The sequence below is a fragment of the Anas acuta genome, chromosome 18 (assembly GCF_963932015.1).
Source record: "Anas acuta chromosome 18, bAnaAcu1.1, whole genome shotgun sequence".
NCBI classification, from domain to species: Eukaryota; Metazoa; Chordata; class Aves; order Anseriformes; family Anatidae; genus Anas; species Anas acuta.
In genome coordinates, this window is record NC_088996.1 from 9,475,776 (window position 1) to 9,497,336 (window position 21,561).

Consider the following 21,561-nt stretch of genomic DNA (forward strand, 5'->3'; position numbering starts at 1 on the left):
CTGAACAGGAATGGGATTTAACAGTTTCCCGAGCAGAGTTTTTCTGGCAGTACATGTGGTGCCTCGAGCCTGACCTTTCTGTGGTGTGGCCAGGGGAAGAAAGTGGCGAAATAGCTTGATTTATGTCCTGCTGGAGGCAGAGCAAAAGTCCTTGTGGTGGGGAAAGGATGAAGAAAGCCCATTCTGTGCCTCCAAGGGGGTCATCACATCAGCTTTTGTACCACTGCATGCAATAGGGAAGCTTCAAGAAAGTTCAACACATCAAGTGACACACAGCCAAGACTGGAAAGTCAGGAATAATCGTGTTTTGAGAGCACTGGAAAGGCCACGCTGTCCTGCTGAGGTGTGGACTGAGAGCTGCAAAAGCCCTTGGGTCTGAGTCATTCGGGGCTGTTAGCTGCAGCAGAGTGAGGCATTCAAAACCAGCACACGTTTCTAGAGCCGGCTGCAAGACCTTGACAAAGCCAGGAAGAGGCAAAGCCAACCTCACTAACTGGCTGTAACCGCTGCTACTTCAGCTACAGCTAGTGATGCACGTAGGCTGTAATCAGAGAGTTTTTAATGGGTGACCAGTAATGGGAAATCTGCCTCCTCCTCGAAAGAAGGAAGAATTCCCCAGGAAGATGGAACAGCCCCATGGGTTTGGCTTCAGAAAGGGCACGTGCTGCTACTGATACCAAGCTGTGGGGCCACTTGTGGCCTGCTACACTTTCTGTCTTGGTGCCGAGGCATAAATGTACAAGGGACTCACCTGAACTCCCAGGATCCCAAAGATAATGAAAAAGGCGCAGCAGATGACAACGATGTTCCCAATGGGCTTTAGGGATGACATGAGAGTCTCCACCACCAGCTTCAGTCCTTGGGCTCGACTAATGACTCTGCGAGGGCAAGTAAACACAAAATGTTAGTCCTGATCCACCCAGTTCTGCCTCCCCCCTGAATAGAAGACCTGTGGAAAAGACAGCATTAGAGATTTCTTAAGAATGGCAAATAACTCAAAAAAAAACATGATGAGAGAACCTGTGAGATTGTTGAGTGTTTGAGGGAAAGGGATCTCTGCCTATGCAAACAGCCTTGCATGAAAGAAGAGAGGGAAAGCAGCCACGTGAGAAGAGACAGACCAGGAAGGTCAGCTGAGGAAAGGAAGATGTATAGGCAAGCCCAACGTTGTTTAAACTCAGAATGATGATTTTTATCTAACCTGCTGTCTATCCTTGATCCATCTCCTGATCAACTTCTTCTAGTTGCCACTCATTACAACGTATTTAAGGCTTGGCATTTTCCTGTTCCTATTAAATGGCCCAAAGAGCTCTCTAGTTTCCAGACTTGATCACAGCTTCCCTGGGATGCTGCCTCTTGTTTCAGTTCATCCACAAGCACACCCCTTTATGTCTGTAGCACGTCCAGGACTGCAGAGTCCTCCCAGAGTGCACTCCTGTGTGGTTTTAGGCAAGGCTCTTGATTTCCCTGTTTCAGCCTGGAGAAACGAAGCAGGTGTCTGTATGTGCACCCACAGTGCTGCTACGTAGAGACCTGAGCTGCCCCTTGGTTCCACCAGCCTCAGCTTTATACCTGCTGTACAACCCCAGCTACAGAACCAGTGCTGTCATCCAGGTGGAACTTCACCAGCAGGACCGCAGGAATCTCACCTCGTTTTTGTAGTTCCTCTCCGACTGGTACTGCACAGAATCTCCTAACAGAGGATTAGCTTATATGGAAAGGTTGGGGGAGAATAATGAGCACATCACCAGAGAAGCTTGTTAGAATATACGTATAAAAGAGGAGAAACTGTACTATACTCTCAAAGACAATATTATGATGAAAGGGCAAAGCTTGTGAGTGTTACAGAAGCCATCTCCCCATGCTGGGCAGGATGAACACGGTGTTCAGGATCACAGACATGAAGGTGGAGAGCTGGGGGACTGACAAAGCCATCTGAAGAGGTTGCACACCTCCCCCCTCTTGATGCCAACTGGAGTTAAGCATTTCACTAGCTCTGTAAATCAGCTTGTACTGATGCCACAGAAGCTGTGCTCTCCCGGAGCAGAAATAGCTGTCTGCTGCGTCAGCCTGATGGGGGGAAGCGCCTGTGTGCTCCTGGGTACAGGCTGGTGGCTCCTCTGAACACTTGGCACTCAAAAGTGCCACAAACTTCCCCACCTTCTTGTTTCTGCCTGGTTCTCTCTTTTGCCATCAAGTCTTCTCACCGCCTCTGCCGTTTGGCCCCAAACCCAGCTGCCCCGCCTGAAGCACAGCTTGGAGTTCTGTTGTCTGGAGAAAATCCAATTTCTTCTCCTCTCTCCCCCTTTCTGGTCTCTGGTGCTCCCAGCAGAGGTCCCCATGGACACGTCCACATGCCCGACATGCATGGCCTGAGCGTGTGCTTGCCTGACCCGGGCTGGGACCACAGCCAAGCCTGCACGAGCCCTCTCCTGCCCCAGAGCCCACAGCTCGAGCAAACTGCGGCGCTCAGCGCACAGGCACCAGTTCTTTCAAAGCCTCTTGGCTTTAAACAGTATCCTGAAAACCTAAAAATTATTTCCCTTTTTTCTGGTTAAATATTTACTCAAAATGTCAAGGGTAAATCATCAATTATCCTCTTAAAAAAGAAACAGATGGTGATATTTTTATCCACTCCCTTACCAGTGAAACACAAAAGGCAGATGCTTCTATTACTCACGCTGGGTGTCTCTTCCAGGTAGCTGGTGTGGCTCCTTATTTCGGACACCTCAGCTTTCCTGATGCTCAGACCTGGGGTATTTTAGGAATTGAGCTGCGGGAGAAGGGCTTATAAAAGGCTCAGAGAGGGAAGCAGCTCGAGGCTGAGGTGCTCCAGGGGATGGCGTGGAGCCCATGCAGCCGTGGCAGTGCGGAGACCGGTTGGCTGCCAATGCTGCCTACAAGAACTGCTCCAGGCTGGGGCAATTACGCTGCTGCTGTCATGTCACACCTGCACCGAGGCTGAGAGCTGTGCCTGATTCAATGGGGTGGCTCATCCAGCCCAGCAGGCAATGTCTGCAGGGCAAGAACTCCTCCCAGTCCATGTCAGCATACAGGGCCAGGCAGTCTGAGCTTGAATCCCAAACTTCGGGACCTCAGATGGTCCTTCACAGATTACCCTTGCACTATCCTTGGTGATATATTACAACTGCCAAACGACAGATGGGAAACTGAGGCACGGGAGGATCATGGTTATGCTCCCAGAGCTCTGCGGGCACTTCATGTCCAATGATTTCAATAGAAATTAGGCACACTGGGATCTTGGCTTAGGTATTTTGCCCGCAGTTATGCAAGATGTAACAGAAGTCAGGCCTTGTAAATTGAAGGCCTGTGGTCTAGCTACTGGAGCATCCTTAAATTTGGGGGAACAAGGAAGAAATTTAGCCTCCAGAGTCTAAAGCTGATAATTTTCTCCAACGGTTATTAACGAAACCTATCCTAGAAATAATAAAGTGATTTCCCCTGTGGTATACTATTTGGTATCCAACAGAGATAGAAAATAGGAGGTTTCTCATCTGACTTAGCAAAGTTGCGTGTATTGAGAAAAAAGGGTTGAAGAACTGCAGCATTTGGCTGCTTTCAGAGATTTGATCAACCAGGGAATTCCTCAAATGAGAATGCATGAGGGTAAAAGCTGCCACCAGTCTAGCTCCATGCCAATGCTGTTTCCAGCCCTACGGAGAGAGAAGGCTTTGAAAAGATTTTTGAAAAATGATAGTTCTTACTAATGAAAACCTTCAGACCTTGGAGCTGCCTCAAACTAAGGGCCTGATCCAATGTCGAGGCAAGTCCGTGCAAAGTCTCCTGCTGTCTCTCTTGAGAGTCTGATAACTCTCTCAGAAGTGCCAATGAAATCCTCAGCATTTCCAGATTATTAGTGTCAGCTCCAATATGTCAACAGACAGCATCCCTGTGCCTCATCAATATTGCCCGAGATCCTGCTGATATCAGGCTTGCAGACTCGTCCTGTCTGATCCGCCACTCCTGCAATTTGTTGCTGAAGGATCCAGCTGATTTGGAGCCCTCCGGACGTGCCAGAGCCGGAGACTCGCTGATGTTGCATTCAGGGCAATTCCCATCTGCATTAAGCGTATGACAAATAGGGAAATTGAAGTTAGACCGTTTTTTTTTGTTCGTTGTGAAGAAATGCTAATCCCTCGAGCTCCTCCTGGTTCTGCTGGTCTCAGCGTTCACAATGCTGTCAAACTCCTTGTGTGAGACACTCCAAAACCACTGCCAGCCTCACCCCAGCTGGATCACATTTCCTAACGTTAAGCCTGCTGGTCTGATTAGAGCACTCAGATGAAGAAGGAGCACTTAGATGAAGTAGCAGATCAACATTAATGAAGGCCTTCCTCCACAGATTAAAAAAAAAAAAAAGCAAAGGTGATAATATGACAGGGAGAAGTGAGTCTATGAAATGACTGTTTCATACCGCAATGGTATGAAGAGTGAATAATTTATCCATCTGTTTTGAAAGGCAAAGCCCAGGCGCTGCAGAGAGTAAAACAGCACTGAAGTCCAACCAAATTAATTCTGAATACATTTTCAATCTTGATTTCTCTTGTATCTTAAGCTACAACACTTGATCCCAACAAGAGCAGGTTGAACGCATTAGGAAGGAATGTTATTGTATAAGCAATCCCTCTACTGGCTGAAACATCAGAGGGTCATGGAAACATCTTTAAATGTCACTCCTTTGTGAATATATTTTTGGAATTTTGGTCATAAAGCTGGGCTTGAATGCTCATGGATTCAATTTGGAGGCTGATAATCAATCATGCAATCAAAAGCCAGTGATTGGCACGCAGGCCAGAGCTTTTTTATGCCTGTGCAAATGGCACAAGCATGTGTGGCTCCGTGTGCTGCATAAAGCAGCGGGGTTGTTTGCACGGGAAAAAAACAAGCGACAGAACAAGGGAGGTCTTTCTGCAAGAAGAACCCCTTCCAGTTATCAATCAGAAAAGCCAATGTAGAGGCAATGAGGGCTGTCCCTGCCCTCAAGACCGGGGTGAGAGCTGTGGCTGCTCGCTGACAGTGCCCTCCCTGCATCACCATCCCCAGGTGCCTGCAGGATGGGAGGGCAGCGGGCGGCCAGCTCCATCCCCCAGTGGTGGGCACGAGATGCTGCTTGGAAAGGAAAACCAGTGACTTGACCTTGATACGGGGACTAGGGCCACGGCATGCACAATCCTGCTGCCGTCCTGCACCGATCCAGCCTGGGATCATGGCAGGGACACGGAGACCCGCGGCGGAGCGGGACAGCCCGGATGCACATCGCCGAGGCAGATGAGTTTCCACAGGCGGAGATTTACGACTTAGTGAAAAGTCCCCGGTTTGATGGCTGCTTTTTCATTTCCTACAAATCTAATTACAGGGGAATAGAACTGATTGTGAACATATTTAGGGAATGGGCTTGTTGCTGTCTTTTTGCATTTCCTTTGTAGTATAAAGCAGTGTGTTGGCTGAAAACATTCAGACACTCTTGAGAAAACATATTGAATGCCAACAGGAATGGAATAGCAATGGAAGGACCTAATCCTGCACATGCTCCAGATGGCAGGTCTTCCTCCGCCCTGCAGCTACTCCACGGTTTATTCCCCATAACTGCAGACTACTCATGCACATAGGTGACTGCAGGGAAAGACCAGCAAATGAAGCCTCGAGACCTGGCAAGGCAGCACACTGGCGGTAGGGTCAGACAGCGACCCTAGCAGGGCTCAGCACAACACAAACATCTCCCTCTAGATCTGATTTAACCACACCACCTCCAGAGAGGAACTTTCATTCTGCAGCTCAGAGACAGGAAAACGATTCTTGTTTTATTCTGAGATAGCCTGATTATTTTGCAAGTTTTCTTACTGTGAGTCAAAAATCAGTCTAAACAGAAGAGCAGAACAGATCCAACAAACCAGAAATCTGGCAGAAACTCCCCCCAGAAACAACAGTTGACATGGAGATGCTGGGGGACACCTGAAGAGAAGAAATTCTGAACTGGAGTCACATAGGAAGACAGCCTAGTCGTGTGGCCAGAGAGATGAACCACATCAACAGGAGATCTGTCCAGATAAAAATGATTAAAGCAGCTCATGTCCTAAAACTCTCCAAGCACAACATACACATTGCCCAATTTAACAGACACTCTTTCAAAGCTGTTAAGAATATTTGAAAGATACATAATGTATGGTCATGGCTATTGTTATTTAGACTTATTATTCACACAAGGGTAGTAAAACAACATCCTCTGTCAGAAGCAGAGTCCTTTTTTTGTTGTTGTTGTTGTCCTGAAAGAGAAAATCCTGACTCAAAGAGAACCTTTTATGAAGGAAGCAGCAGTACGATATGACAGGCACACAAAGATGCTTTGAGCAGGAAGGTTTATTAGCTGCTGCATAACAAGAGCAGCAACAATGGTATTAAAGAGGGACTGCATTTAGCATGGGGAGAAACCTTTGTGCCTTGGGGTATGGGACCAAACGGTGCTGCTCCTGGGGCAGGTTCTTGCCCAAGGGGCCCCTGCCCCAAGGCATGGGATAGTGCCTGCTGCCAGCGCTGGGGGAGCGAGTCAGAAGGACAACTGCTTGCAGCTTGTCGGGGCAATATATAAAACAAGTATCTCCTTAAAATTAATGGGGAATGGAGGGGAAAAGGCTTCTTTGCATTCTAGGTTAAGCAACAGTTTAGTCTCTGCTTCCTTAAAAATGATCTGCCACCTGCTACTAATTTCCTTCTTTGTTACGAAAGCCATTGACTGCCTGAAGGAAAGGGGGAGAAGAAGCTGTTAAGCTGCACTTTACACAGAGCAAATGAGAACACAAATAGCAGGGGATGTGTGTTTTAATGAGCAAGAGAGGCATTGATCAGTTTACTACTGCACTTGGGGCTGGTCCCAAAACTCAGCGAGTGCCCGAGTGCCCGGAGCCCCTCGCGGCTCGGCAGGACCCGCGACCACTCATTGTCTGGGGAGCAGCAGGAGGCTGGGCACAACACGCCGTGCCCTTGTCTCGCCTGCCCTTTCCCTTGCACGAGTGCTGCTGCTTTGCAGCAGTGGCTCAGCAACCCCTTTGGCACACACACCCTACGTGCTTTTCGGTCTTCCCCATCCACTGCTTACCTTAAGGGCCGCAACGTCCTCAGCAGTCTCAGAACCCTCAGCATCCCCAGGATCTTCGTGCCGCTGTCGGACACCATCGAGACCAGGATGTCGATGACTGAGATGAGAACCAGCACCCCATCCAGCACGTTCCAGCTGCTTTTCAAGTAGGCTTTCTCCCCAAAACACAAGCCTAGTGCCACCACCTGCCCGGACAACAAGTTGCAACAAATTAGGACTATTGCATCCAATATGTTTTCTCCAGTTAGCAGCCTGCTGAGAGTGCATTATTTACAGATACAAGTCTGTGAGTCCATTTGCTTCCCAGTATAGAAGCCTAATGAGACAAATCAGCAAAGTGTTATATTGCAAGGACTGTAAAATAACTCTGCAGATACATCCCAGATTGTCCCTGGCAGCTGATGTATTTTAAATGCAACTAAGCCTAGCTGCACAGAAGTGTTTCTAACATGTTTAGATCTGGCATAAAAAGTTTGATTGTGTTTTATTTCTATAGACTCCTGGAGTAAAGGTTCAGAGCGGCTGACCCACAGCAATCAGTTACAAGCTTTGCAAATACAGAAACTAGAGAAACTTTCCATAGAAAGAGCAATTGTTCTGTGAGATCATTATGAATTACACAAGAGAGATTTACAGCAGTGGGTTTCTGAGCCTCCTGCCTCAAACCCGGCAAAGAATTTCAATGTGCTTAAGTATCTTCCTCCTCAGGAAAGCACATAGCTGCTTAGGTTGTTGAGGACAATGGGCTGTTGAAGACAATGGGACTTCCATGCATGGCTGAAGTTAAGCATGTGCTCAAGAGCTTTGCTGAATAGGGAAGGATTGCTGAATTGAAGCATCCCATTGCTCATATAATGGTGTAAATCAAGAGCAACTTCAGTGAAATTGTTCTGATGTAAAACGTGCTCAGAATAAGGCATGTGGTGGGTATTTGAATATGATTCAGAAGGGGAAAATATTCACCTCGCTCGTCACTGGTAGACCTGGAAGTTTTGCAAGCCCAATGTAATAAAATATCACTGATATAACACAGACACACATCCTCCAGCTTCATTTACCTTAACTGTCATCTCAGTCAGGAAGATAACCGTGAAGATGTAGTTAGAGAGCGTTAGGAAAATCCGTTCCTATAAAAAAAAAAAAAAAAAGAAAGAAAGAAAAACAAGGGACAACATTTTATGTCTCGCTTTCCGCAGCTCTGCGCCTCCCTGCGCACATTTGTGCGGTTGCTGACTGCTCTGCAGCTTCTGTGCTGAACCAGGCCTCGGCCTGTTTGCTCGCGGAGCGGGGAAATCCAAATATTTAGACAACCTCGCTGCGGGCGGCCAGGCTGTGTCAGCACCATGGAGAGGGGCAGCGGCGCAGCACCGGCCCCTCCGCCAGCACCACAGCGGCCCCCAGGCCCCCCGCTGCCCCCCAGGCTTCTGGCTGTCCGTCCCCTAGGCCTCTGGCTGCCCCCCAGGCCTCTGGATGTCCCCCAGCAGACACCCGGCCATCTCACACCCTTGGCACATCTCTCCCTGCCCCTCACCTGCGGCTGCCGCCGTGCAGCGCAAATATCACCGAGCTCCCAATTCCCCAGTAAATTAAGTCAATATTGGAGCGGCTGTGCTGCCGGGCGAGCAGGACCCACGGGAGGCCAGAGCACGGCTGGCATGAGCTGTCACTGCTCCACCGAAGCCGAGAAGCTCCAGGGGTTGGTGCCAGCTGAGACCTGTCCCCAGAAGGGTGAATCACTCGCCCAAAGCCACAGGCGAGACCTGGGCACGAAGCCCGGCGGTCTCATCTCCCCATCCTCTGTGCTATCCACCAGACCATGCAGTCCTCGCTGCCACTGTTCTGAAACAGCAGCTAGCGATTACAGATGAGGCCATGGACCGGTTCCCTATCTGTAGTTAGCAGAAACCTTTCTTTTTTAATGATGACCATTAAATAAATTACACTTTTCCCTAATCCCTAAGCAATCTCTCATTGCCTCTGCTGAGAAATGGATGGCAGACAGTGGAAGCTGGAGGAAAGGTGGGGAGTGTGCATGTATACACGTGTGTGTACAATTGAACTGGCCCTGGTTCTGCTAATGACAATTTTGGATTTATTTCTGCTGCTCTCTACAGAGCAGTCCTGTAAGAGATGCAGATCTCTCACTCAAAATGAGATGCAATTTAAACAAGACAAAACACCTTGGCAACTCTCTCGCTTGCCAGATCATGATTTACTGAAAGTGACTCAGGAACCACAGAGTAGCTTGTTTCCATCCTGGGCCCATAATTAATTAGGTGCTAGGCCTGCACTGTGATTGCAGGAGCTGTGATAGGGAACATCTCCGGCCGCCCGCTGACTGCCACACAAAAGACGGCTGCGAGGGCGAGGCGGCGTGCGGGAGGAAGAGGGTAGGGACCTGCTTGTGGTGCTGGAGATAAAACAGCAATAGCGTGGAGGAGACTGAGGATATTACATTCCTCTCTGGCAAGCGTGGGGCTATTTTGAAGGATAATCTCCACGGCCCATGTCGCGCTCTCTGAAATGGGGAGCGCGTGTTGGCTAGCAACAGCATCCCCTGTTCCGATAAGCCAGCTGAAACTGGGGCAGGGAAAGAGAACTCGCTTGAGCAAGCTAGAAAATCCACAGCTCGGGGAAGCCAAGTACAATTATTTTAAACAACTCAAGCTAAACTAACTCTCTCCATTTCCGGATGAAAGCTCCATCCGTGCGGGCAGGGGCTGGGCACTCCTCCTGGCTGCCTCTGCTCAGCATCAGCACCCCCCTGCTCCTCTCTGCTGCTCCCAGACCACGGCTCAGCTCAGCTCCTGCCCCAGGTGACCCAGTTCGGGTCCCTTGGCTACAACCTGATGCTGAGGAGCCTCACACTGGTCCCTGTCCCCTTTCCTCTCTGCACTCTTCCAGTGCCTGGGGACACCACAGCTCGTCCTCCCTCTCTTATACAGGCAGCAGTGCTGTTTTGTGCTACATGCCACGGGCTCCTCTGACTGCATGTCACACCGCTCCCTTCATCTCCGTGCAGGTTCTGTTCCTTTCAGAGCCAGCCCTGGTGAATGGTGGCTCTCAAAGGACACAGCAAGGGGCTCCAAGGAAGCATTTAGGATCTCAAGGGTGTCCCATTTGGGGAACAGCAGGGTGATTTCCTCCTGCTAGATTGGCTGGCAGGGAGTCCTGCTCTTGTCTCACAGCTGTGAGTTGGTGCTCCATGGCTGCACAATAATCAAAAGAGGAAAAAAAAAAAAAGTGGATTTAGGGGAAGAACCTCCGGGCAAACTAATTCAGTAAGGAGGACTACTAGGGAAAGCTTAAAATAGGCAGAGAGCAGCCACGACTCCAGTTTTAAGGTCTAACATTGAAGATCCATGAAAATGAACAGCCTGACACGCCTACGACAACAAAACAGGATTCTATACGATTGCGATATGAGCAGTCTTTTGCAATACATCAGCAAGAGCCCAGCATATATCTCAGCCGCAACCTATGCTAAAATAAAAGAGCAACCGGATGATCCTGCCCCCCTGATTGATGGAAGGTGGTGCTGTGAGGGTCTGGTTTGAGAAATCATTACACAGTCAATTAAAGCAAAATGGTTCAGGGAAATGGAATTACGGTGCACATATCAATTCGGTTTTGCTTGTGTCACAACAAAGATCACAGACAAAAGGGAGAGAAAAGTATGAAATGAACAGTTTCCCCCATTCCCTTCGCACCATACATACGTGCCCGTGAACAACAGATGGATGAAACGAATATTGTGCTGAGAGAGGAAAAGTGTTTGAAGGTTGATCAGAGAAGGAAACCGAGACAGATGCCATGCTTATGCCACGAATTCAGACCTCGATCATACTTGCAGAAATGGGCTATTATTAGGGGAGCCTCGTTACGTGGCAGACCACGAGCTCTGCTCTCGTTCTTTGAACGGACTCTGGAGAGGGACCAAGAGAGCTGGGAGCAGCAGCCCCTGCACACGGAGCAGGGGATGGTGAAAAGCCTTTCCTGGGACAGCATTACCCCGGTAAACACTGTACTTAATTCAACACATATGCTGGCAGCTTTCCATTTAAAAAAGGAAAAGAGAGAGCCCAAATGCACGGCGGTGGGGTGCAAGCCACATGAGCTGGCTGCACGAGGAACACGCCAGCCTGGAGCACAGAAAACATTAACCTCAAACTCACAGCGCTGTGAGGCTCGATTTTGGGTCGTTCCATGGCAATGGTAATGCAGTTGAGGAAGATGATCACCAGGACGATATGATCAAACATCTTGTGCGTGATGATTTTATTGCACATCAGACGGAATCTGCCAAGGAAGAGGGAAAAAAAAAAAGACAACACACAGACTAGCTGTTAATGCTCGGCTGGTTGGGGACGAACACGCTCCCGCCTGCGCAGCAGCCGAAGCACGGCCAGGGAATCGAGCACCCTGTTTGCACAGCAGATGAGCCACAGTCTTGCAACCCCCTCCCTGGCAGAGCCCCATGCTGCAGGCAGATCTGGGTAGGAATAAAAAAGGACCCGAGCTACAAAGTTCGATGCCAAATTTGGGCCACAAACTTCAAGCCCCGGTTAAAGCCAGAGAGGAATCTGCCCCACTCAGAGTGGAGCAGCTGCTTCCCCAGCTCGGACAGGCAGCCAGGTGTGGATCTGGCCCCTGCCTGGTACGCAGAGTTCAGGTTTAACTTAAATAAAGGAAGAAATACCTCCAGCAAACGTGTAGGGGTTGAGTGCGCACAGAACAAAGAGACAGAAGCTATTTATTGTGACAGATGGCTGTACACTGACCCGGGATTTATAATGCCGTATTACATTCCCCTAAGTCTGTTTCTGAAAATCTCTCTAATCTTGCTATGAATGAACTCGAATGCTGTCCAGGGTCCACCAGCTCAAAGGTGGGAAACCCTCGTTAAGCGTGGGTTAATGTCCAGAGGAAGAACGAGAGCCTGGAGCCCAATTGCCCCATGGCCAGGCTTTGGGAAGGGCAGCACTGGGGTAAGGAGAGGGCAGATTTATGGGGCTGGTGGGAGAGGGAGGAAGGGAGGAGGAGGACAAAAGTCGGGGCTGAGGGGAGGTTTAGCAGGTGAAGGAGGGCGCTTTGCTGTGTTGTACGTGTGCACCAGGTGCAAAACTAGATTTTTCTGCTTAATGCAGATCCTTTCCCCCTCGTTTCCAAGTCTCTTTGCTCCACTGAATAAAAAACGTACAGAGCGCTGGCATCAGTGACGAAGCCCTTGCCATGCCCAGGCTGCAGACCACCACCAAACTCTCCCATGCCAGGGCTGTGCCTGCACCAGAGCACCCTGTGGTGCAGGGACCGCCGAGGGGACACGGGTGGTGAGCCATCGCAGCGGGGACACCCACGCCAGGCATCCTGCTGCTATGTGAGCAGCCTTACCTTGAGTGAGGAGCAAAGATGTAGATGGACCAGGAGTCTCTCTCTCTGCAGCAGGCAGGAAGACGTGCCCGGATCCAAGCCTTCACACGGTCCCTTTTGCTCTAGGAGGAAAATTTACAGCAGAGACAGACCAGGAGGGAAAAGCAGAGAGAACAGTTAAAACCCCCAAAGCTCCCAAGCAAAGGATTCAGGGCCATTTTTCACTAAACAAATATCCCCAGGTACTCAGTAAAGCCAAAGGAAAATGATCTTTCCCCAAGAGACCTTCAGGGGATGGAGCTCCAGAGGCCGGGTGAGGGCTGTGCTGGTGCTGAGAGCTCACGGGGCCTCACCTTGCTCATGGTACCTTCCTCCAGCACACGGCTAGCCAACAGGATGGACTTGGTAAGTTAATCTTCTGTCCCAGAGGAGGGATAACCTGCTCAGATCAGCCACAGACCCTCCAGATTCTCAACAGACGCTTACCTGAATCTTCTGAGTTGTTTTTTGTTTGTTTGTTTTTTAAATTACGTATAATGCCTATGTCAAAAGCTATAACAGCAACAGAGGGAGGGATTCCTGCTGCTTGCTGGGTCAAGCCCTGTGGCTGTGCACCACTGGAAAGCCAAAGAAGCCATTTGGGACCTGTGTTTCAGTCCAGGAACATGATGGCAAGCATCTGGCTCTCATTCGGCATGAACAGATTAGACAGCAGATTATGAAGCCAGAAGGGAACATCGTGGCCAGCCTGACCTCCTGGATGAGCACGGGCCTTCCAACTCCCCCGAATTAATTCCTACTTGAAACCACAGCACATCCTCAGCCATGCACACATATGTGTTAGACTACCAGGTTATTTAAGGCCAGGAGGGCAGATTGTAGTGCCGTGGCCAGCAGGTCAAGTAAAGACACAAAAATCTCAGTGCCAAGGGGAAGCCTTATCCCAGCTGTGACAGCCTCTGGATTTGGTCTTCTTGAATTCTCAGCCACAGATCTCCAAAGGGAGGCCAGGATCTTTAAGAAAATTATCCTGACAGTGCTGTGAACTCACACACCACCAGCAGAAGCCACCCAGCACCCGGTTCCCCAGCCGAACTCCTCACCCACCACACCAGGGCTTCCTCAGCCCTTTCCAATCGAAGCACCGGGAGACAAACCCGCAGACCGGTGCGGGCAACGTCACCACAGTGCTTTGCGTTGGCAGACAAATAAAAATGAATTCTCACTCACTCATTACCCTTATTTCCTCACTGCCACGTGGGCCTGAATCTGCACAGGTGTGGGAACGCGGCTGCAGGGCTCCTGGAAGATTATTTTGCAGGTGTTTGGGAACGGCGCCGCGAAGCACAGAGCAGGAACTGCCGCTGGTGCCCAAGGAGCAGGGTGAACCGCAGGGCTCAGGCACTTGTACGCATTTCATCTTCAGAACGGGGAAGGGGGGATTCTGTGCTCATTTTGAGCCAAACTGTTAGCAATTTGAGGTACTCTGGACTGTAAAAATGGGATTTGTTAGGGTAATTGAGTGGAATGGAGGAAATGCTTTCTGCTCCTACATGTACTCAGCCAGGGGTCTCATTAGCACTGGGTAATAGCTAGTGTAGTGCCCATCTTAATGAAAGCACTTGGTGATAACCTGAACCCTTCAAAAAATGAAAACAACCTTGTGAAAATTACAAGACAAGCCTGCATAACAAAAAAGCTGGGCTTTTCTGCCCCTCTCCTTCGGTTGTCTATCCTTCCCTCCCCTTCTACGCACACACGCCCCAGGCCATGGCACACCAGTAGGTTTTGGCCACATCTTGGCTGTTTTCACATTCCTTTTCCAACTCCAGGCAAGGAGTCAGAAGTGCTCCCGTCACTCTAAGCTGTATTTAATAGAGCATGCATCCTGGGGATGTGTTATCCCTCCTAGCAGCCTAGACTGTTAAATTATCCAAGAGTTAACAAAGGTAGAAAAAAAAAAGAAAAGGATAAAATCGTGTGTCTGTTCAAAGTTGCAGCAAAAGCAGTGATTGCTACCCCAGCCTCTGGACGTGGAGTAATAGCTGCAGCTCGGTCCAGTTCATTTTGCGAGCTGGAAGGTTTCCAGAAGTATCTATTATTCAAAGCAGTTCTGGTATTTATCATGGGGATTTGTAGTGAATGGTAATGCGTCAGCAGCACAGAATGCTTCTTTATATTCCTTTTGTCCAATTTTAATGCCAAAGATATTTTGGGGTTTGTCTAATTGTTGCAGCTCCGAGTTCATGGGCTAAATCAGATAACAAAGGCAGAAAGCGATCTTCCATCGTGTCCCTATTCAGTGTGTCAATGCGAGGGCAGCCGTGGCTGCAGCTTGGCTGCTTTGTCCAGGGCTGAGTGCTGTCCTCCGGTACATCCGCATAAATCTAAAGTCAAAGGAATTACTCCAGATTTCCACTAGTGAAACAGCCCAGTTGGGTAATTTGAGCCAAATGTAAGATATTTGTGAAATAAAAAGCGAGCTCTTCCAGCCCAAGTCCCATCAAACGCTTTCTCTGCAAGGTCCAGACACACATCAGCCGCGCACAATCAGCCTGATTGCTGCTTAAGCCCGCATTATGTTCGAAGCAATATATCAATTATGTTGTTTAAATCACATCTATTTGTTCATAAAACACACCTGGGCAGGATGAATAAAGACTGGGATGGGGGGGGGAGGAAAGAAGAAAACTACTCCTTAATTTGAGTGCTGGTGGCTTCACCAAAACCCAGCCGCTCACAGCAGCAGCCCCCCCACCAACACCGGGACGGATGCGGGGGCACACGGGGCCGGGGGCAGTGATGCTCGTTGATGGGCTGTGATGTTGCCTTCATTCCACACCTTCAAACAGCCCCCCCCAGCCTGTGCGAAGGAGAGCTGCTGCTAAATAGCTTCTTTTTTTTTTAGGACTTCCAGATATTAATGTACTTCTGAGGGCAGGGTGAAAGGCAGCTGGCATTAAAAGATGACTGATGCACTCCTCCGAGTCAGGGAAAGGGTTAGATTTATAAAAGATTTATTATAAGGATGGGGGGGAACCGTTGAAAAACGCTCTATGAGCAGCAACAGACCTCCAGGCAAGCTTGAAGCTGCACAGAGACACGCGGGACCTGATTATTTGATTTTAAATATGCAGTAGGGGCAGGCTAGGATGGTTTGGGGGAACAGCTGGACTGCACATCACAGGAAAAAATGCAAAAGCTGGAGTGAATCCGAGCTGTGATTGCAACATGCAATAGGGATTTTGCCCCTGGGAGTAGGGGACACTTGGCTCTGTCCTCGCTTTCCACTCTGAGCACTCGGTGTTTGAGTTTTTCTTCTCTCTGCACACACAGAAATTTTACAGCTGGCATGTGCAGCGACCTGTAACACAGCCCGGATCAGAGATCTGGCCAGCAAAGGTCCCCCAGCAGATCCCCAACCTCAGGTACAGCCACACAAACCCAAGCAGGCAGCAGATCGCCAGGTCGGTGAAGCTTCTCCTTGTCTACATCCACACCCTGAAGAAGAGATTTTGTCCTCCCTAATTTTGTACTTCTGGGGAGAAGGGAGATCAGGGGCCCGATTCAGGCCCCTCTGAGCAATGTAAATTCAGAATAAACTCTCTGAAGGCAGTGGGGCTGCACTAATATAATGGGAGGCTGAGAGATCCAAACAAAGCCTTTGCACCGCCTTTTATTTCTGTGCAGAGGCAATCAAAACCATCCAGCAAGGAGAGCTTGTTAAGCTTTGTTGCAGAAGGGCATATTTAGGATTGCTTTGATCTGAGTAACAGTTGAGTTCTTTTCTTCTTCTGGTGGTAGGGGAGTTTTGAATATTATTTTTTTTTCTTTTAAAAAATAATGACATTTTTTCCTGACTTTGTCAAAGCTCACACAGGGGCACAGAAACCCCCAGAACGTCAGGAGGCAATCACAAAGGGAAGCTCCGCAACCTGGGGACTCATTTCACTAATCTAAGCAATATTTTCCGATCCGTCTGGTTTAGCAATTTGCAGTAAGTGCATATTTCGGAGCACAGGGAAAGGCAGCCGCCAGCTGAGGATGTCCCAGCTGCCGAGTGTGGAAGCACCACGGGCAGGGGCACGCTTTATTTACCCCGTTTTGTCTATTCTTTCCCTAGGCATTTGCTTCTGAGAGCTCCACGGAAAGGGCAGGGACCTTTGGTCTAACCCTGCGTGGCCAGACCTCAGCACGCGGAAAGAAGACATTTAATTTCCCCTAAAAGCAGCCACCATGGCCATAATAAAAAATTAAAGCCACGCATCTTATTCAACAGCTTGTCAGCGCTGGCTGGAGCTGCGGGGATGGGTGGGATGGGAGGGGGACAGGAGGGACGTGTCCCATCACAAGGTGTCCAACACAAGGGCAGCTAATGCGGGAAGGAAGGCACCTGCAGGATCTTTGCACCAGGTGAGCTGGAAAAAGCAGCACACGTTGGACATAAAAACCATCCCTAGCTGGCTATAAAGAGCACGGTCTCCTGATCACTTCCAGTCGTGCTTTTTCAAAAAATAATTACCTCTCCTATTCTTAAAAATTCAATTTATTTTATGGAGGTTAAAAACCAGGTTAAGACAATCAGTAAAAATCCCAGGCTGAGGATCCATGCTGGAGATGTAATGGGATAATGGCTTGTTTTAAAGGCGATTTACGGCTGAGTGACTCCATTCTGCCAGCACAAACTCTCTTTCTTCTCCTGTTCACTCTCTGGAGTCACCACGGCTTTTTGCATCCCTTCACATGCTCCAAATCCCATTTTCATTCAACAAACTCAGTGAAATATAGTAAAATCATGCCCACAAGCTACAGCTCTTATGTTCTCAGCACCGCCCCAATTACCATTTCATTGCTGTACCCAAAACCCATCAGCTTCACCCGACGCAAACCGAGCAATCCCCCAGATGACCCACTAGACCAGCACGTCTTTAAACCCAAGAACGAGGTGAGCTGAAGCAATGAGAGAACCTGAAAACAGCTGAAAACACCCCAAAATGCCCCTGCCATGAGGACATCCCCACGCGCATGCCAGGGCCAGGACTGTGGGTATCCTCCATCCATGCTGCCCCACGCTTCCCCTCCTGCTGCTGGAATTTCTGAAACCCCCCAGTCCCGGTGGCATTTACATGATTTTGGGCAGCAGCAGCACGTGGCAAATTACGTGCCTTGATTTGGAAGTGCGGATGCAGAGAATATGCAAAGCTGGAGATGCCTCTCTACTATCTGGCGCTCTAATCAGCTCAAAATTACAGCTGATTTCTCTTCTCCCGCTGCCATGCTTTTAGCTAACGTTTCCTAAATGGCACTTTTCAGGCCGCTGAAAAAGAGACACTTATTGGACTAATGCCTCTTCATACTGAAATTAATGCAAAGCCTTTGAAATTACCACTGTCTCTACGGGACTAATGTCTCCGTGGGACTTGTGGGCCAAGCCCTGCCCTTGCATTGCCTGTTGATGTCAACAGAAATTGTCTGCTCCTGTGTGTGGGAGCTGAAAGCCAAACAATGGCTGGGGAGCAGGGAAATTTACTTATTGAATGTAATAAAAAAAAATAAGAACAGAAAAGCATACGATCTTAGAATAAAATTTTAGAATCATCTAGGTTGGAAAAGACCTTCGAGGTCACCAAGCCCAGTCACCAGCCTGACCTGCTGAGTCCAGTAAGGGACACTAAACCATGTCCCTTAGTGCCACATCCACACATATTAAATTCCTGCAGGGATGGGGGCACATACTGCCACGATGGGGGCACGTACTGCTGCGATAGCATTTGATCCACACCTTTTCCCAGAACCTGATATCTCCATCCAGAGCCATCTGATACGGCACTGAAACACTTAACATAACGCCTGCCCTTCTTCTGGCAGCATCCACAGCCCGATTGCTCCTGGTGCTCTGCTGGTGCCCCTCAGCCTGGGCTGGTGGTGACACCCACCTCTTGCAGTGGCCATGGCTCTGCACCCACCAGCGCGCTCCCGAGACAGGTGCCGATAGCACTTGGTCGAGCAAAAAAAAAAACAAAAGTAAGCACTTGGCACTTCCTTACCATGTTGCCTTCGTCATCGCCATCATCGCAGTCCTGCCGGGGGTCGTCCAGGTGGAGCTGGTGAACCAGCAGGCCTGGAGAGGTTTTCCCATTGCAGTCCTGGTGCTCGGAGGCGGAGGTGCGACTGCTGTGCATGCTGCTGGTCCGGTACAGGGAAGGCACCTGCAGGGTGTCCTGGAGGTCGAAGGAGCCTTTTGTTTCCAGCGACTCCATGCGATGAGGTAAGGAGCCATTGAAGCTGCCGGCCCGGCTGGAGCGCTCCTCGTCCGAGCTCTCCCCATCCTCCGAGCTCTCCTTCCCCTCCCCGGAGAGCAGGGACCTGCGCTCTCCGCTCTGGCCCCGCCGTTTGAGGCTGGGCGCCCGACCGATGCTGTTCCAGCTGGAGCGGCGGCTGGTCCAGCTGCTGCCAGCACTCCAGGGGCTGTGCGGGGAGCTGCGGGCGCTGGGCTGCGGGAGGGTTGGGGACAATGTCAGCACCGTGCCGCCCACCCGTGCCGGGCTGTCCCCACGCGGCTTGAGCACACAAAACAACCCCGTGAGCCTGGCAGATGCCCGTGGAGCATCCATAGGATGCTCAGGTCCTTACCGGGGACTTGAGCTCGTAGGCAGCAGGGTCCACGGAGACGCCGCTGGCCCGGCGCGACTCGTGGCCCTGCGCGGCCTCGCCAAACACGGCGCTCTTGGGCATGGGCATCGGCGTGGCGGCCGTGTGGATGATGAGCGGCGGTGTGAGGCTCTTCTTCAGCTCCGGGTGGTCGCTCAGGGCCATCACTGGAAGACACAAGGGGTGTTTAGGTGCCCCCCACATCCTGGGGCACGGTCACAGCCTCCTCTCGGGCAGGCGGAGCAGCTGCATGAGGGATGTTTGTCCTCTGAGCTTCAGGAGGACGGGGACCAAAAGCCATCTGGGGAGCCAAGAGCCTTCCTCCAACATGGCAGGGAAATAGTGAGAGGTAAGTTGGGAATGGGATCAGGCACTGATGAGAAAGGGGAGCAGATCTGTTATCTGCTGCCCCTCAACCCTTCAGCTGAGCCCTGCCAACTCCTCCCCTGGGACCCCTGCCCATGTTGGGCTCTATCTCTCCTCTCCATCCTCCTCCTTCCCCGATTCCCCCCAAGGGCTCCTCCACTTGTGCCCCTGCAGGGATGCTCCAAACACCCAGACCTCATGCCTGGCACTGACAACACGTGCCCGAATGCCATTGCCTCTCCCTTTGCAGCTCGCGCTCCAACCCCACAGCACAAGCCTGCTGTGGGCTGGGATCAGTGCATCCTCCCCAGGAGGGCTCTCCCCATCCAGGACACCCAGTTTTCGCAGCAGAGCGGGGTTTCTGCAGCAGGGACAGGTGTCCCGGGGCTGTTACTCACAGGCTGGGTTCGACAAGTTTTTCTTCAGCCCGGCCTCCTCTTCCAGGCTGCGGGGGAAGAGATCGCCCTCCGAGTCGGACTTGGAAGCGTCGCCCTGGAGCAAAGCAGAGAGCTTCAGCAGGGAGGAGGGAGGGCTGCACCACACGGACACCCCTCCGACAAACGGGTTCCCACTGCCAACAACACACCTACGGATCCACCGAGTTTTGCACCACGATGCAACACCACCTTTCACAAAATGAGGCATGCACATATTTATACCACAGACTAATTAACCTCCTACCAGGAAGACAGACTGCCTCTGATTCCAAACGCAGTCCCAAAAAGGGATCAGAAAAAAAAAAAAAAAAAAAAGAAAAAAAAGAAAAAAAAAACACCTCCAGAAAGCATTGCTTATTTTGGGGTTTCCTGGAATTGCACATGGTGTGGATATGAGGGAAGGATTCTGATGAGCAACTTTGGGACAAAAATTGACCCTACTCATCTCTCTCAATTTCTGTAGCATAGCTTAAAGCTCCCTCTGCATGGGCATTCACACGGCTCTTTCTAGTGATGCTTCCACAAAGCAACTGAAGATTCAGACGGGACATGAGGGACCCTGACTTTCTGTGTAGCTGATGGAAGAGGCTCCAAGAGGTACCTGATAACAGCTGCCCCTGGGTGGCCACGCACCCTCCAGCTGCAACATAGCAGAAGCAGAAGTTTGGGGGATTTACACAAATTCCACTGCATCTTTTCAAATCCTGAGAGCTGCCGAGGACACGTGCCCGTCCTCAGGAGGGGAGGGATGAGGTTTACCATTTCTCGCAGCGTGGTGCCTGGGCTCTCGCTCAGTCTCGTGGCACGGACCCGCTTAGGGACCTCCCTGCACGGTTCTGTCCATTGGCACTGCAGAAAGGTGCTTAGGGTGTGGTATAGTCAGGACCCATCCGGCAGGAAAAGGTGCTTGCCAGAACGATGCCCATCCAACAGAGAAGGATTTGGGGCTGAAAACGCTCAAACGTTCTGGCAAAGGGCACCAGACCCCGGCGTGAGGCACATCAGGAGGGAGGAGGGCAGGGAAGGGAGGCAGGGTGCCGGGATGAGAAGCCAAGCAGACCCTCACTTCAGCTGGGAGAAATCAGGAGCCCCAGAACCCCCACCCCAAGGCCAAGCTGCACCCCGGGAGCCCCTGCGGAGGTTTGGTGCTCGGGTTCCTGGTGGGAGAAAGGCAGAGGGGCCCCAGCCTGGAGGAAAGATCAGCAGCACAGGGCCAGAAGGGAGATGGCCTCCGACACCACGTCTGGTGCTGTGCACCTCTTGGTTAGGGCAGGGGTCAGCTCTGCTGCTCCCCACCTGGTTTGCTAAACACTTAGGGCATTTATTTTTATTTTTTGCTTTGCTTTCTTTTTGTTTCTTTTCCAGGCAGGCTGGACACTCTCAGACACAGTTTTAAAGCAGAAGAGAGTGCGATGCGAAGAGCTGGCTCTTCCCTTCCCCTCCTGAGCACTCGGGACTGCTGTGCTGTCCAGGGAAGCCCGCCCTGCAGGAAGCAGGGAAGGTCAGGAATGCACCTTGCAAGAGGGGGCCGTGAAGCCAGGCTGGCCCGAAATTCGCTGGATTTGGGGCTGTCTGGCTCCAGCGAGCGCGGGCTCCAGCTGGCTGCAGGGACGCTCCCGCTGC

At 50.6% G+C, this 21,561-nt stretch overlaps 1 protein-coding gene across 23 annotated transcripts in view; it reads right to left on the bottom strand.

Moving 5' to 3' along the window:
- The window catches only part of CACNA1G (calcium voltage-gated channel subunit alpha1 G), a 130,297-nt gene that overhangs the window by 38,497 nt on the left and 70,239 nt on the right, over window positions 1–21,561 (bottom strand). For all 23 annotated transcript variants that reach the window (XM_068654816.1, XM_068654821.1, XM_068654815.1 and 20 more), the window contains 8 exons: window positions 19,900–19,993; window positions 19,118–19,302; window positions 18,532–18,978; window positions 12,506–12,606; window positions 11,290–11,413; window positions 8,173–8,241; window positions 7,115–7,299; window positions 752–878 (listed from right to left, as the gene is read on the bottom strand). In XM_068654816.1, coding sequence (XP_068510917.1) covers window positions 752–878; window positions 7,115–7,299; window positions 8,173–8,241; window positions 11,290–11,413; window positions 12,506–12,606; window positions 18,532–18,978; window positions 19,118–19,302; window positions 19,900–19,993 — 1,332 coding nt within the window. The remainder of the gene's footprint in view (window positions 1–751; window positions 879–7,114; window positions 7,300–8,172; window positions 8,242–11,289; window positions 11,414–12,505; window positions 12,607–18,531; window positions 18,979–19,117; window positions 19,303–19,899; window positions 19,994–21,561) is intronic.